The 17,703-nt window shown below is 33.9% G+C and overlaps 1 protein-coding gene and 1 pseudogene across 1 annotated transcript; both read right to left on the reverse strand.

The window, feature by feature from the left end:
* Window positions 1-312: 312 nt before the first annotated feature.
* On the reverse strand, window positions 313-5,894 carry LOC145635166 (GDSL esterase/lipase At5g45960-like). The gene is made up of 5 exons (XM_081686452.1): window positions 5,545-5,894; window positions 5,188-5,318; window positions 2,318-2,551; window positions 1,538-1,799; window positions 313-660 (listed from the first exon to the last, which is right to left on the reverse strand). The coding sequence occupies exons 1-5, from the start codon at window positions 5,834-5,836 to the stop codon at window positions 467-469; spliced, it is 1,113 nt and encodes a 370-aa protein (XP_081542578.1). The 5' UTR covers window positions 5,837-5,894; the 3' UTR covers window positions 313-466.
* A 7,156-nt stretch (window positions 5,895-13,050) lies between these two features.
* Window positions 13,051-16,529, reverse strand: LOC145637180 (L-type lectin-domain containing receptor kinase IX.1 pseudogene; annotated as a pseudogene).
* Between the last annotated feature and the right edge of the window lie 1,174 nt (window positions 16,530-17,703).

Genomic DNA, 17,703 nt, shown 5'->3' on the forward strand with positions numbered 1-17,703 from the left:
CTTGTTGGGTTGCACTCTCACCTTGACTCTAATCACACAATATTAAATTTATTATAATTTTTGCTACGGGCCTAGCCCGCCCAAATTAGTTTTTGGACTCTTTGCTAAAAGACCTCGTACGTAGACTACGTACTAATAAAGATAGGTGGACACTTATAAAGATTGAGACTCTTCCTATTTTCATGTGGGATTTTACATTTAAAGCTTGATTAGAGAACATTTTCTTTCATTGGCAATTAATTCGTGGATAATGGTATTTATGAACTTCTCCAATACCTTCACCGATTAGTAATAATAATCGAGGACGAAAGATTTAAGTGTAAACATATAAATTGAATTTCAATGAAAATTTGTTCATATAACATAATTACAAACATGAATTTTCATGTAATACAAGGGTAATTGAGGATTACTCCAAAATTTCACTTTTTATACTCAATACTACTTAATAATGTTTCCTGATTTTCTAATTGGATAGTATAAAATCAACAACAGGACGAAGAGCCTCGAAAAGTAAGTAATACGATCGTTCGGTTGGATGAATTGCATCCCAAAATAGGTATTTAGATCGGTCTTCACATATTGGCAACAAAGAGTTACATGTTAATGATCCTTCAATTAATCCGGTACCGCAACACCCTTTGTCAACAATCTCAAATCCTGCATTACAAATCAATAACTCATATTAATTTATTTTTTGACAAAATAATAATATTAATTAAAAGCATGGTTCTTGTATAATAATCTAAGAGTAAGGTTACCTCTTTTTGTACAATAATATTATATAGCTAGTTTTTATAATCAAAGATTTATTTATATAGTAGACTCTTTGTAGCTTATTATTTGTTACCTCTTGACTTTCATAAACTTTTATTATAAAAACTAGTTATACTTCCCCCGTCCCTTAATTAGATTCTTACTTCCCTCTATTATGCGAGGAATAAATGTTAGAAATAGAAATCTAATAAAAGGACGGAGGGAGTATAATATTACAAACATTAAAATCATAATTAGTGAAATCGTGCATGTTAGATTTAACTTTGATTGTATTTTCAAAATATCATATTATCAAAAGTTAAATACAATCGTTATCAGAGAGGCATACTTATTGACGACGGTAAGACTCATAATGTAACAAATAAAAAATACTATATGACTCATCCAATAATACAAGTGTACTTGAAACAAGGCAATATCAAGAAAAACAACTATCTTCAATGGTTTTTTTTTTTTTTTTACATCATTTACTTGTTATGGTGGTAGAAGAAATAAATAAATGAGCAATAAATTTGTGTACACTTGGGGTTTTTGAAGTGGATCCATTAATAACTTCATCTTTAAATCATTTGTGAATTATTCATCTACTTTCATGACTCCTCACCAAAATAATATTTTTATGTTTAAAATCTAGTCACACGTTTATTTATCTATTTATGAAATGTGGGGGAAAGATGAGCTAGATATAAATGCAAAAAAAAGCTATAAAATGGTGTAAAAGACAAAGACAAAGACAAGAAGGGTTTAAATAACAACTTACCATATTTATTTGGGTTGTTAAATTGGTCTTGTAAAGGTTGAAATATATCACCGTACGCAATAGTTGCAATTTGTTGGGAAGCTTGCATGGTTGTCAATTGATGTTTGAGCATTTGGTTGAAATCTTTTGCAATTGATGAAAAAGATTCAATACAACTACGTGGTTGATATAGAGAAGTATGCAGAGTCATCACTACGGGTAGGCAACCCACTGGTGGTAGCCCCACTACCCCTATCTTTCTCACGCCACGATCAATTAACGCCTGCACATTGATTTAAATTCAAATTTAAGTGAAATTGTATCTTACAAAGTAGATATGCTTTAAAATGAGCTTTATATGCTTACTAAAACATATATGAATAATATATGTAGAGGTCGAGAAATACTCTATAGTGCACCATATGGGGTAATTTTTTTTTAAATTTTTTTTCTTATAAGTTGAAAATTTCCTAATTAAACTAGATTTTGTAAGACTCTACAATAAACTTTTTTTTGTAGTTTATTACTAAGGTACTTATGCTAAAAGCTTTTAACATGATAAAAAAGATTTATTTTTCTATATATATATAACTATATAAAAAAAAAAAACTTCCTTTGCTCGTTAAATGTACAAGTGGACATTCTTAGCTTCTACATTTAATCTTCAAACAAACCATAGGGGAAAAGATCGAAGTTGATATGCATGTAAATTCATATCTTTCCATCATATTTATTCGTGAAATTAATCCTCTGTCTCACTTTTTGCGTACAACTCGTTAGGATTGGTTAATAGATTATTACCTGTAAGAAGCCATGATTTTGGTCTAGCATGAAGTGTAGGTAAGCTGCAACTTTGTCAGGCTGCTGAGGCAAATAGTTTGGTACATATGTGTAAACGATGTCGTTTGTGCCGCAACTAATTACAACTGCTGAGTTTTTAATGATGTACTCCATCCTTTTCTTCCCAACCATACGTTGAAGTTTTTTCTTGTATTCATCAAAGTATTGTAATTGCGTCGCCATATCAATTACTTTCTGCAATCATAGATCAATCCCTAGAGTTAATTAGTTTTAATAAAGTACTTCGTATTATAAATTACACCATGAAATTTACAACAACAATGAGACTGACTTACTCCGTTTGCTCCAAATTACTAATCAATTCGGCCACAATTGAGGTACATATGTGACCAATATGCATGGTTATATAGGCAATAGGCACTGAATCATATGTTAGACAAGTTTTCTAATAGCTAAACTATCTATAATGTTATATATATGTGCCTATATTGGCACTGATTCGACTTGAACTTGACCCAAGACTACTATTGATTATTTGATTTGAAGTTGATTTGATCCAATAGTTAGCCAATTCAAACATGATTCGAATTTGAATTTACACGTATATAAACCCACTCCAAACCCAACTCGACGCATCATGAACTTAAAATTTAACTCGACTCAAGCCAAACCAGACCTATACCCAACATGGCAACATGGTAAACAACCAATCGTAACTCAAACTAAACTTCATAAATAGGAGACTTTATCAATATGATCCAAGACCTGTCTAACACGTACGATCTGACCCAAATCAACCTAAAGATCCTAATTGACGAGAGCTCTACCAATCAATGATTTACGTAATTACGTAAGAGGACTTTCGACATGCAGATTATATTGTATGTTTGAAATTAGGGTAAAACAAAAATGTGAGGACCAAGAAATATTGAACCATCTTGTAAATAATTAATGTTAGGCCATTCTAATTAAAGCTAGGCCCCGACTTCAAAAACAAAATTTTCTTTTTTTTGTTATAAGGCCAAGTATTTATTTTATGATAATATATAGCCGTTTGAAATTTAGTTAATTTAGGGCTCTATAAAAAGCCAAAAAAGGTCAAACAAATATTAATTTAAATTGACATTAATTACAATAATCAATATATAAATTTTTCTTTCGTACAATTTTTGTATTACTTCGTATGGTTTTAGGTCGGGAAATAAGAAGCACCAATAATACCCACCTATACTTAATACTTTATTCTACTCTTGGCAAGCACTTATTCACTTAATATCTTGTTGTGATTACTATCTCTTCTTACCCATAAAGTATCACCTTTATTTTACACATGCTAGTGTCTACTCTCTTATTTTAAGCTAGCTACTTCCTTTAGTTTGTGAATCTATTGTATGGTTGAACTAAGCTAGCTAGGAAATAAAGGGTATCGATTTTGTAAATTGAATCTAGGAAGTCTTTAATAAACTTGATGAAAACTTATCCGAACTTGTGTTTCAGAACTTATTAACTTCTATCCAAACTTACTCTTCTCACAAGCAATGAGTATGAGTGGAAATAAGGTGAACAAAAGAGGAATCTTGATAAGTGTGAAAGTGATGATTTATTTATTAATTATTGGAAAATTTGTGAGGAAGGTCCTTTTAAGTAGACATTTTTATGACAAAGGCCCTTTTATAAAAAAGGTGGCACAAAAGGTCCTTATATCATGTTTAGGTTGTGAGGAGGGTCCTTTGACCATTTTCCGGCATTGACTTTTTTATTTCCCGGCAAAAAAAAAAGTCACATCTAAGTTCCCTATTTTCTCCCTCCTCTTTTATCTCGTTTCCCCCTTTTTCCCCCTATTAAATCCTTATTTCTGAAAACAATTAACCCCGGCCCAAAACTTCAATTGTAATCCCATAAATTAAAATTGAAGGCTATTCAAAGTAATTCAAGGCTAATCCTCCCCACAATGAGAGAAAACAGAGAAAAAAGGGAACTTAATAAGTCACATGCTTTACACGTGGTTTTTTTTTGCCGGAAAATAAAAAAGTCAACGCCGAAAAATGGTCAAAAGACTCTCATCACAACCCAAACATGATATAATGACCTTTTGTGCCACCTTTTTTATAATAGGGCCTTTGTCACAAAAAGGTCTACTGAAAATGACCTTCCTCACAAATTTTCCTTAATTAAGAATCAAGTAAACTAAGTGGCTAAACTTGTCACATGAATAATTATCTTACAAGTTGTGAAAATGTAATAAAAGAAAAAATAAAGATTAAATTGGGACATCCAGATTTATTATATGGGACGGTCTGAATGATATAGACAAACAAAGTACTCCATATATGAAGTGATGTTTCGCTCGATCCTTACAAGTTACAACTTACAAGTACAAGCTAAGCAAAAGTGATAAGCCCTGAGACTTGAGAGAGTAAAAATGATCATTTCCCATGTATATTATGTACAACAATGACAATACTATTGGTTAACATTTATGAAGAGAATAGGGGAGGAAGAAAGGAGAGTAGGGTACGTGTGAAAGAGAAAAGGGTACCCATTTGGCCATTTTACTTTCACCTAATTTTCTCACCATGGATAATGTATAAAAAAACTTCTCTAATTCCCTGTCTTTATTTTAATAAAAGAAAATAATACATAATAGATTAAATTAAGGAAATTGATTTTGGCACATGCATTCATGCATGCAACGTGAGATAACAATATTTTTCTCATAAAGAGGTGTGTCAAAATTAGTTCATAAAAAAATCAATTTCCCCTTAAATTGGGATAATAAAGAAGATATTAGGGACACAGAGAGATGTATTACGGAGTAACAGTCTTTGAAATTTTTTTTTTTATGTGAGGCAAGAAATGATTGTACTTACATTTCTCTCTGCTGTAAGTGGGTCATAACCCGTACCCGCCGAAGCAAAGCTTACACCCGTAATAAGATCCTTCAAGCTAAGATTTGGATCCAAATAAGCTGGAATTAATGATTTTATACCAACATATGAAGCTGCATGCAACGACACGCATGAATTAACTTAAGGAGATATGGTCACATATTTTAATCCTTAGGTTAGTACGTAACACTTTCATAATTCATATTATTTGATTACATAACAAACATACGTTAACATATATAATAATGTTATTAGCTAGCTTAACTGATAAAATCTTTTATTCATCAACTCGTTATAAACTAATATACCATGAACGAAAAATGTCGTAAAAAAACATACCTATTAAGTCCGTGGGGAGCCTTCCATTAGTGAATCTTCCGGTGGGAGCTTCCTCCGGCAAATCAACACCATAAGGTGGAAAGTTACTTCTAAAAATTGTTTTTATGTAGTTATTATTGCCTGGATCAACGGTCGAATCACCAAATATATAAACTGCTGTAATAGATGATTTATTTGTTGGCTTTTGTTTTTCTAGATTATGGCCATTTCCAACTTTTAAATTAGTAGCCAAAATCAGAAAACAAAGTAAGAAACTCAAAATTGGACAATAATATTGCTTACACAAAGACATACTTCGTATTTAGTTAAAGATGGCATGAAAAGAAATTTTATTTTATGTACATGTAAATATGTGTGTTGAGCACTTATATATATATAGGCCGTAGGTCTTGATTTATAAACTTTCTAGAGTGTTGTATATTAAGTATTTATCAGTTACATTTACATTTACAGTTAGATGGGACAAAAATGTCCGTATTAAATTATAATATATTCTGTTTGCAATGACCTTAAAATTAGACAGCTCGATTTAACATGGATCACAATTTTTTTTTGATTTAATTTTTATCTTTTATGTATTACAGAAATTGATAATGATAGGTCTTAAATTTTGGAACTTATTACTTCGTATATATTTTTATTACTTTTAATCACATCAGATCAGACTATATCAGAAGAGTTCATACTTGGACAAACTAGATCTTCTAACTTGATGAATATTTTACACTAACTTCGACCACAATTTTTAGTAATGTACGTTAAAAAAAATTAGTATCTTGTAAAATTCTTGTAGATTGATATTATTGTGAAATTTAATGATATACTCAAACTCATATTGCACATTAAAATGTGTAACAAATTTGATTGTATTAGTTATTATAGAACATAAAGGGATTAAAAAATTAATATATGAATTGTACGTATTGAGATGAATCAATTTAGATTAATGTTGACTATATTTTGGCAGTTTTGCGATGTATATCATTTACTAAAGATGGTTAATTATAGTTCCTTCAAAAAAAAAAAAGATGGTTAAATATAATTGAGTGTCAATTAAGTTGTTGCGAGTAAATTAAATAGAATAGAACGAGTACGTAGCCCATTTCTCATTGCAAAAACCCAATATGTACATATAATCATATATACTCTTCAAAACTTGTTGCTTTACTTAAAGCTTGCGACCACATGATCAAGTTTGTTACTTTGCCAATCTCTTTCTCACTTCCACTTTTTCACTGTTTAAAATTTTGTACACTCCCTCCATGTTATAATATATTAAAACAATAGAGGAAGTATACTAATAAGTAAATTAACAAAGTTAATTAAAGCACAGACAAATAAAATATTATGATCAATACAAACTTTTATATATGATTGGTCATATCATGTGGCCAACCATTATAGGGGTTACTTTGTTAGTGTTATAGGGGTTATTCACTCGGTCAAGGGTTACTCGGTCGATCAGGGATTACTCACTCGATCAGCGGGTACTAAGTTGGTCTGGAGCTACTTGGTTGGTCAGGGGTTATTACTTGTGGGTTAGGGGTTACTTGGTATGTGTCACCTGGCCACACGATGTAGCCAACCAGACACAAAAGTTGTTGTATTATCAGACTGTACGTACAGATTAATTTAAACAGGCAAGATCGTATTTTAAAAATCAATGCAAAACACCTTATTTAGTTAGCGGAGACAAAGCCTAAGACTTTACCAAAAAAGAGAATGAAGTGAATGACTCAATACATAATCTGACCAAGAACAAATCATATCCAGATGATTCGTTTTTCTTCTCTTGTAACATATCTTAAACATACTTGGTCGGTTATATACGTTATTGACAAGATGACAATGGCATGATGAGGCAGTTTGAATTGTGTGTGTGTATAAAAATTAGTTGCAACATACAACTACTTTGGGGCCTTTGTATTATGAAATTCTTGATTAAGTTAGGCCCACATGTAGCATGCCTCTTTAAGTTTATTATTTACTCTCAATGTTTTTAACGACATATTAGTGGATGTACAAGTTTAAATGTTGACATTATATACGAAGTATATGCAATTATGCATTATAAACTGATTCATTTGTTGATGTACAAGTTTTATTGTAGATGCTAAGCATGATAGAATACTAAATACCCCTTTACGATCAATAATGATGCCTTTCATTTGGCTAAATGAAAAGACGTGGTCTGATTTTAATCTTTAGTTTTGTCTCCTTATTTTGGGTAGTTGATGGGGAGGGGTAGGATATTAATTCTCCATAATTGTTGGGCCACTAATATATACGTATATATTTGTAGTATAAATGTTTAATATTAAATCTCTATCACTATCAAAACAACTTCTAAGGGTTGTCATATATAGAGGAAGATATGAAGTGGACCTTGCAAGACCTAACAAATCAACTAAGGGGCCCTGCCTAATTGATGCTATATTATGGCGATCATTATACAAAATATTAAAAGCTCCCTTATTTATGGTTCAAAAGATGAAAAAAGAAAAAAGTATTATAATCCAACTATCCAAGTCTACAATAAGTAAATAAAATGGTTGAAGTTTCATCAGAAAATTTCAATTTACATATAGTACACGAGCACTAATTATATTTAAATTGGAGAAAAATTAATGGGTATACATATTCTTGTAAGTGCTAATATTGAGGAATTGAATATGCTTAGAATGTAGTGTCCAGGTTACAATAACGCAATGTGTTTGAGGCCCTGTAGTGCAATTTATCAAAATAAGAGTTTGTTCACATTTATTGGACTAAGCTGAATTGAATTGAACTGAACTAAACTGATTGGAGCTGAACTGAATTGAACTGATTGGAGCTAAATTGAACTGAATATTTTATGAAAGAGGGAAATTAGGAGATGAACTGAACTGAACTGAACTGATTGGAGCTAAACTCAACTGATTGGAGCTGAACTGAACTGATCCGAACTGAAATTAAGTAAATGTGAACAGGCCCTAATGCCCTCTATTTCGTGAGAGTTTTTCAATCACTATTGTCGCAATACTTGCAAAACAAATATAATTTAGAAATGTAGATTTTATCAAACGAAAAATAGGAAGTGATAATAATTAATTAGGGAGTTGAAGGATTTTTGTAGATTAATTGGTAATAAATAAAAAATTAATATAAAATCGTGTTTTTTTTTAAAAAAAGTATTGTTCATATCATTGACCATAAGGGACATATAATGTTTGTGCCATGCTCATGTAATCTACTCCATTGCTCCAACTAAACATATCATTGACTATGAGGAACAAACATGTATATAATAGAGAATATCCATAGAATATTCTCATCTTAGGTTTAGGATATATTTTGTATAAGATTATCTTTGATATCTGTACATTTCTTGTAGTTACCTAATATGAGAAACCTAATCATATCTCGTGTGAGGGGACGTGATAGAGTATAAAACATATTCCTGGGCTTCAACCGTGTCAGCTTAAGCTTTTGGTTGAGATGGTCCTCTGACATGGTATCACAGCTTAGGTTAGATCTTGGGATCATATACAAAAATTCTTACCCTGCCGGTGGGTTAGAAAATTAAATCCACCGGCGGGATATACAAAGTTTTTTATGCTTCCGCAAACACACATTCTTTTCTCAAAGTTTTTTTTAGAATCTTTATGTAACCTTGCGCCTCCCACCAACAGTAGCAACCGTGAAAGCGTCCTCCATCATGGGTGGCAATCGCATACACTACCGCCTCCCACTACTGGCAGTAACCACATATGCCAACCTACTCCATGTGCCGCACTCTATTTCCACCTCCCCATGACCAACAATGATTCTTACATTGCCTCATTGGTTTTTCTACACATAATCACATAGATTTTGTTTTGGTGGTGGTATATTACAATAAGGTCAAATTTTTACACATCTCTTTTGCTATCAAGTTAGCTCCTTTTATTGTTGCAGCACTTGGAATCTTTGTGGAGTATTAATTCTTGCTACCTGGTTTCTCTTTTGAGAATTGATAAATTTCAAGCGGTGGAATTTAATCTTTTCTTGCGCAATTTTATTTGTTTTTCTTCAACTGTGATTTCACGTAGTAGTGTAGTGTCTTCTCCCCGATGATGGTTTGATCCCTTAACTTATTCTTCTCTGGATCTGCAACTTGGCCCAAGTATATGCGTGACTCTTCTCCTTCGGCCTAATTAAAAGCGCATATCTCTACTATACGTAGGTCGTGGTTGTTGCTTCTCATCGTCATCACCAGCACACGTCTACTACTTCTCTTTTGATCATGGGTTATTATACTATCCTTACCGTTCACTGCGTGATTAAGATCCAGTCTGAGCATCCGATTTTCTCCCGCTCTGACTGCGGGGGTGTGATAGAGAATATCCATAGAATATTCTCATCCTAGGTTTAGGATATATTTTGTATAAGATTATCTTTGATATCTGTACATATCTTATAGTTACCTAATATGATTAGGTTTCTCATTGTAACTCTATAAATATTGATCAATGAAAATCACTCTAATCGAGAAGTTTATATTATCTGACAGTATATACAAGTATATATCTAATATTTGGGGGGCCTGTTTGATTCCGTCGACCACCCTACATCTGCCCAAAACCACCTCTACTAAAATGGTGAGTTAATGCAATGTTTTCGGTTTTAAACTTTTATTGTCTATAATCATAATTTTTCTAGATTGGCCTAGGTTGATTTTGAATTTTTCTAGTTTGGTCATATTTTTCGCGAGTTTGATATGGTCTACTTTGATGTGATATTTTAGAAATAAAATTGTTGTTACCATGAAAAAAAATTTAGAGAAGAAGACAATACTCATTTGTAATCGTATATAAGTTGTGAGTTGTGACACATTTTACACCTGCCCCTAGAACTTATATCATCGCCATCAATACGAGGTTCTTAGTGATGATGATTGTGCCTTGGACTAAGTTACACGCTTACACATACAAATACCTTCCAACTTCATATCTAAATCACTGGAAGACTCAAATTACTTTAAGAACTACTCACATCTTTTTTATGAAATTATTATGTTTAGGGTTTGATTTGTTTTATTCTCTAAATAGTCGAAAAGAGGTCAATTATAACGGATGTGAAAAGAACAGATAATGAATGTAAAATAATTAACAAGTAGAAAAAACACATATTTAACGCGGTTCACTAACAATGCGATGGCTACATCCACAATTAAGCGAGTGATCTTGAGGAAAAACATATTATAGATTCAAAACAGATTTAGGCCAGACAATAGATTAAATAAAATGAATAGAAACAGAATGATCAACGAATAGAGTGATTGTCTCACGGATTTCAAATTGTACTACATAAAGCCCTAGAAGATTATGTATAGTGCTTCGGAATATCATGAATGTATTGAAGAAGCAAAACAAGCACGACTTTTAGAGTTGCACTGACAGACCTCTCACCAGCTGCTGTCGAGCAAGCTCTCTCTCGACCAAGCCGAACCTTCACTCGTTGTGAGGTAACGTTCACTCACCTGGAGCTATAGCGCTAAATTTATCAGAACGAACCCCAACTTGCCTATGAGCTTCCTAATGAGCGATTGCTTATCGCTCACTACATTGAAACCTGTAACAAATTCAAGCTAAGGCATGTCTCTTACATATGAAGAGAAACAAAATAAGGTAAGAGCATGTTCTTGGTTGGCTCACCATGTTGTCGACGCCGTGTTTTTTAGATTTCAACATAGCAAAGCAGATGTTGGCATAACAGAGCAGATATTAGTAGAGCATATTTTAGCAAAACAAAGCAGAGCAGAGAAGACCACATTAGCCAAAAAGAACAAGCTAAAGGCTTAGCTTGTAACTAGAGTGAACACCATGTTCTCCTAAATTAAAAGAGAAACATTGTTTTGCTAACAAGGTCATGCCTTTCCAATCAAGAGAAATTAAATAATCGATTAGGGCGTGGTATTTTCTTATTGCATGGCCGGGCGAATTAGTTGTGTCATGCATGAGAACAAAATTCGAAGCAACTAAAAAAAGACATGGTTGAGACGAGGGCTCATGCCCAATGGATTAGGCAATCAAAGGCGTCAATTGGGTCTGAGTGCAAATTTGTTAAGCAATGTATTGTCTTTTTGGGGGGGGGGGGACAATAGAAATGTATTTATAAAATTAGATTTTACAAAATATAGAACAAGAACTAAAACTTAAAGCATGGCTTTTAACACTTAAGCCTTTACAATAATTTTTGACATTAAAAACAAAATTAAACTTGAATTAGCCGGATAAGTCGCATATTAGGGACTCCTTACAAACTAAGGAGCAAAAACTTACTACACACCATAAAGAGAGCAACAGAGAGAATCCTTACCTGGCGGGATCAATACATCACCAAGTAAGGTCATCAAACGGGTCACTTGAACTAGTGACCTCCCATTCAATAACTTTCTTTGTTGGCAAGAAAGCTTTGATAACGTTGAGGCTCGAGAAACCCCAAAACAAAGTTTGGGTGCATGCTTCATATAATAAATTTCAAGAGTAATGATTCCAAGAATCATTACGTACAACCGAGGGAAAAGAAACCAAACCAATACCACTCCAACAAAATACACACTTCATCTTAGACAAGGCCAACTTCTTGTTCAAACCCCCAACAACCACACCTGTAAACTCTCTTACCACTTTAACCACACCACAATCCTTAACAAAGGATCCTAACTCCCTCTGCACACAACCATTTAAAATTCTATGGCAAAAACAACTCAATAGCTCGCTAAAACAACCAAAGGGGGCTAAAAAATACCATAAAACAAACTAAGACAACCAACAAAAAACATACTTAGGAAAGAGAACAAACCAGAGGAGAGCACCTTCCAAACCGAAAAACCCGAAACCATGAACACAAGAACACAAACCCAAGAACACGAGGAACCTCAAAACCCTAGCCCTAACTTCACCGTTTCCGTCACTAACTTCTCTTGACAGTGGCGTTAGGCCTAGCCCTCCAGCACAAGGACCCACAAAACCCTAACCCTAACTTACTGTTTCCGTAACAGTCAAACTTACCAATGACCTATGACGGCGGCGTTAGGCCTAGTCCTTAATTAGGCCTTGTTTCACCGGCAGATAGACCCTTTTAACGATATACTTCTACACACGCTAAGGTGGGGAAGGTGACGGAGTCCAACGTTCGGAATTACTCACCTCAAAAATTCTTTAACAGGGATAGCTCACACAAACACCTTCAACTAGAAGAATTAAACTTGAGAAGGTGATGGCGTCGGCTCTTATAGTGTGAGAAATTAAAGACGCTCAATAGAGGAGGGGGAAAGGGAGAAGTAAGGACAATGAGAAGAGAAAAAGAGGAGGAGGCTAACCGAAGTCCCGGAGCTGTGGCCGAACTCCGGCGACAGTAGCAGGCCGAGATGGATGGCGGGAGCGATAAGGTGTTTAACTAATGAAGATGCTCGAAGGAGGACGAGGAAAGGGAGAAGAAAGGACAAGAAGAAGAGAAAAAGAGGAGGAGGCTCGCCGGAGTTCGGCCGCGACGTTGGAACTCCGACGATTTCCTAGGGTTAGCAGGGGTAGGGTTTTAAGGGGTTGAGAAGAGAAAACAGACCTTTTGGGTTTAGAGAGAGAATCTCTGTTTTGATGCTATATGTATTGTCACAGTGTGCATAATGAAATTGAAGAAAAGTGAAGTGACAAATTGAAACATTGTCTTAAAGTTTTGTACCCTCTATGTCTCATTAAGATATTTTGTGTTCTTTACAATTGTTCGACTGAACTTGCTCCATACCCTTCTTTTTAGAATGAGATAGACATGAATGACATAATGAGATAGACATGAAGTGTTGAGGAAGAAGACAACCAAGTAAAAAAAAAAATAAAAAATAAAAAATAAAAAAAAAATAAAAAATAAAAAAAAATAAAAATAAAAAATAAAAAATAAATAAAAAAAAGATTCTATTAAATTGGACAAATACTTTGGTTCTATATAGACCCTACCCTGACCTATAAGGGTCATATCTACTAAAGATTCTTTAAGCTTGACCTTGACCCAATTATCATTGGATTGCCCTATCCAATAACCATGTTTAGTTACTATTAAGTATTAACATGTTGAGATAAGGTTTACATCATGCATTAGACTGAGTTTGATAGATCATGACAATTTTAATTCATCTTGAATAGTGGCTCTTTCTCCTTAATTAACAAACAATTGTATACATTAATAATAAAACCAGATAGATGATGTTTGCTAACAACTAATCAACAGTACAAACAATTGTATGTATACTCATGTTGCTTACAATCATCTCATCCTTTCCCCACAAACCCAATTCATTTAAGTATTTTATTAGTGAAACAACAAACAGTTAACGCCATTAATGAAAAAAAAAATAAAATTGATGTCATTTCACCGTAACATAATAAGAAAAAAAATAAGATAAGTACTCATTATTGATTTATTTCATATACTAAGTTTAGGTTTAGATACGTCACCCTCACACAAGTTCTTTAATTTGAAGGATATTAAGCACTATTAATTTAAAGCAAATATAATTACAGATTAGAAGTTTTTTTTAACTTGATGGTAAGATGTACCCAAGTTAAAACACTCTAGGAGATTTAACCCCCAAATATAAATTAATCTACTCTATGTTAGGTTCTTAAGATGAATTACATTAATCAAATAAAGGTACTTTTTGTCCGAAAAAAAAAAAATCAATTACGTCCTAACCATGTAACCAACATCAACAACGTTAAGTAACACGAGCACATCAAATTATTCCAATCACTTCAAAATATCAATTTTCACACAAAAAAGTCAATTTTCTCTTATGTATGAAACAACAAATGCAATTTCATGATATACAAACTACAAAGCAAAATAATTTGAATTTTACAAAACAATACACCGTGTGTTCAACTTCATGAATGTAATGCTTCAAAAAAAAAAAAAAAAAAAAAACTTCACGAATGTAACACCAAGAAATGAACATATGCGAATATGGAACAAATTACAAACATCTAACGACCAATTTCAAGGCTTGTACTAATCATTGAAGGGCCAATAGAGCCATCTGATGGCGGGATTGGCGTCATTACCGGTACATGATAGATCGGAACAGGCATTGTAGATGGAAGACTAGGCAAAGCAGCCTCAAAATTAAGCACTTGAATAGCTTGTTTTATAGATGGCCTATAATTGTAATCAGGATGAACACACCACAAACCAACTAGCATCAAACACTCGAATTGTTTAGCATCGAATTCCATTTTTAGCCTTTGATCAGTGGCCGAAAGTAGCCCCACATTGCCATATAGATCCCACACCCATAAACCCATTGTATTAGACCCACCATATTTGTTCCTTCACCAATTGGATCCTTTAACTGCCTTCCAGTAGCAATCTCTATTGCAACCACGCCAAAACTGTATACATCCGATTCTTTACTAGCCTTTCGGGTACTCATGTATTCCGGGGCCATGTACCCTAAAGTCCCGGCCAGAGTTATTGTTTGGGCAACAAGTCCATGTTCCATCACCGTTGCTAGGCCAAAATCCCCTAACTTGACATTAAAATTAGAATCAAGCATTATATTGCTCGATTTTATGTCACGATGCACCACACATTGCTCCCATTCCTCGTGTAAATATAGCAACCCTGAAGCTAACCCTTGAGCTATTTTGTACCTTAAAGGCTAAGATAGGAGTGGCTTCTTACCAAATAAGTGAGAATCCAAGCTTCCATTAGGCATAAACTCGTAAACAAGTAAAAATTCACCGTTATCATGACACCAACCAATAAGTTGCACAAGGTTTCGATGCCTTAGCTTACTAATAATCTTAACCTCGGCAACATACTCTTTTTTCCCTTAGATATTTTTTTAACCGCGATTGGCATATCAAAATCAACAAGATAGCCCTTATAAACACATCCGAACCCTCCTTCTCCCAGCTTTCGTTTACTAGAGAAATTGTGGGTGGCTGATTTAAGCTCGAAATAAGAAAACCTTCTTGGTCCGGTCCCTCTCTCGAGTTCATCATTGAATGAGCTTTCCTCATCTTTTTGTAATTTGACCTGTTTCTTCCTTCGATATAGAAAGAACACTAAAATTCCTCCCAAAATCACAAACAAAACACCTATCGATACAATTATCATAATCTCCTTGAACTTTATTTCCTTAAACAAAACATTTCTATTATCATTTGACTTCAAACTAGAATAAAACTCCCATGATTCGAGTATGTGTCGCTCCTTACTTATCCCAGTCGCGGCAGAAAAACCAATGTTAACCCATTCAGGGATGATCTTCATAAGATTAATTGGTAAAGACATACTTACATTTCTACCAAAATTCGGATCATCCTTATAAGACCAAAATACGCTCAGTATCTCAGTAGTCGCGTTATAAATTACCCAAACATCAGCAGAGTCTCCACTATGCTCACTACCATTCCAAGGTTTATTAACAGAGGAACTAACAGAGTTGACATTGATACCAACATGCTGATAATCAGGCTCAAATCCACCATTTCCATACGAGTCAAACTCGACTACAATCAATTGATTAGTTGATAAATCGCGTGTTGTTGTGTTAAAGAGGCCTAGATAGGCAGCGGCATGTTTGGTAACATTCTTTTGGCCTAAAGTGTCAACTATGAAGGTGAAATGAGTAGTAAAATCGGACATTTTTCGTAAACTTTTATCCCAAAGTTGTACCTTGTCACCATAAGTAATTAGACCAACACGGTACAGTTCTGTATGTATGTTCATCTCTATGTTCCCAAGGGAATATTTAGCATCCCCTTGGAAATTAGTGTTTAACTCTCTCTTCTTCAACCAATGTGGGACACTTACATGTGGTGACACTTGAGAGGTTTATTCTTCAACACTCCCCCTCACATGTAAGGTCCCTTTTAACTTTGTCTCATGTGATTTTTCGGGCTAGAGTGCTTCTTCACTCCCCCTCACACGGACCTACTTTTGGCCCAGTGAACTTTAGCCATTTAAGGTCCCATATCGTGGGCCTGACTCTGATACCATGTCAAACGCGGGTCTGGGCCGCACCCGCAAACTAAGAGAGAGAGAGTCAACTTCACAAGTCCAAGGAGGTTCCATCCCAAAACCATATGGCAATAGGAGGAGTAGCCCCTTAGCCTTATAAAGTGTTTAACTCTCTCTTCTTCAACCAATGTGGGACACTTACATGTGGTGACACTTGAGAGGTTTATTCATCGACATTCTTTCTGCAAACAAAATTTGACTAATAATATAGACATATAGTATATCAATGTACATGATAGTGTCAAATCAATTATAATTTGTATAACAAATTATAAATGCCTTCAACATCATGTTGTACATCGTGATGAACCTTACATGACGAGCATTTTATCCTAAAGTTTACTTGGCTAATTTAGTATCCTTAATTTCTTGTCAATTGGCTTAGCTAGCTATCAAAATAAAATTATAAAAAAAATGGAGTACAACAAGAGGATTCAGTCGACCGATCAAGAAATCTCGTAGAGCTAAGAGAAAATTGGTCTTCTTGTTGTCTAAAAGTCGAGTGAGCTTTTGATTTTATTCTATTGAGTTATACTACCTCCGTTAATTGTTATCTGTAACTTTGGGGTATTATTTGTAAGATATAAAATATTCCAAAGTTGCACATAACAATTAACGGAAGTAGTATATTGTTTTTTTCAGAAACAAGCTAAGATCAATGGGATTCTCTCAAGTCCCTAGCTCCCAACCCAATTAGAGCATCCACAATGTGACAATGGTTGTGCATAAGAATCTGCTTATACTAGCTTAGTCATTGTGCATAAGAGTCTGCTTAAACTAGCTTAGTCATTGTGGAGCTATAACCTCTTGTAGCTAAGCCAAAATACATGGCTCTATAGTTTCACTCTACCCAATGCTATATATTATATTTATTTGTTTAATATATTTTATGTATTTGTCAATATATTTATTTATTTGATGTCATCATGTGGGACGACATAATATATTTACAAGATAAGTAGCTTGTTATTATAGAGGTTGTACCTAAAATCATGTATCTTGAGAACACTACAACAAAATAAAGCAAAGGTAACAGTGAAAAATCATTGCCTAACATAAAAAAAGTGTTGCCTTGTAGCTAAGGCAACACATATGAGGCGTAGTATATGCCCCCGT

Source organism: Chenopodium album, chromosome 6, assembly GCF_948465745.1.
Source record: "Chenopodium album chromosome 6, dcCheAlbu1.1, whole genome shotgun sequence".
NCBI classification, from domain to species: Eukaryota; Viridiplantae; Streptophyta; class Magnoliopsida; order Caryophyllales; family Amaranthaceae; genus Chenopodium; species Chenopodium album.

Bases quoted from the DNA above. Each gene is read 5' to 3' on its own strand.
- LOC145635166 (XM_081686452.1), bottom strand. From the start codon at position 5,836: ATGTCTTTGTGTAAGCAATATTATTGTCCAATTTTGAGTTTCTTACTT. The intron at 5,319-5,544 runs GTATGTTTTTTT...CGTTGCATGCAG, and splicing joins GCTCCCCACGGACTTAATAG to CTTCATATGTTGGTATAAAA. The intron at 2,552-5,187 runs GTAAGTACAATC...CTATGATTGCAG, and splicing joins CACTTACAGCAGAGAGAAAT to AAAGTAATTGATATGGCGAC.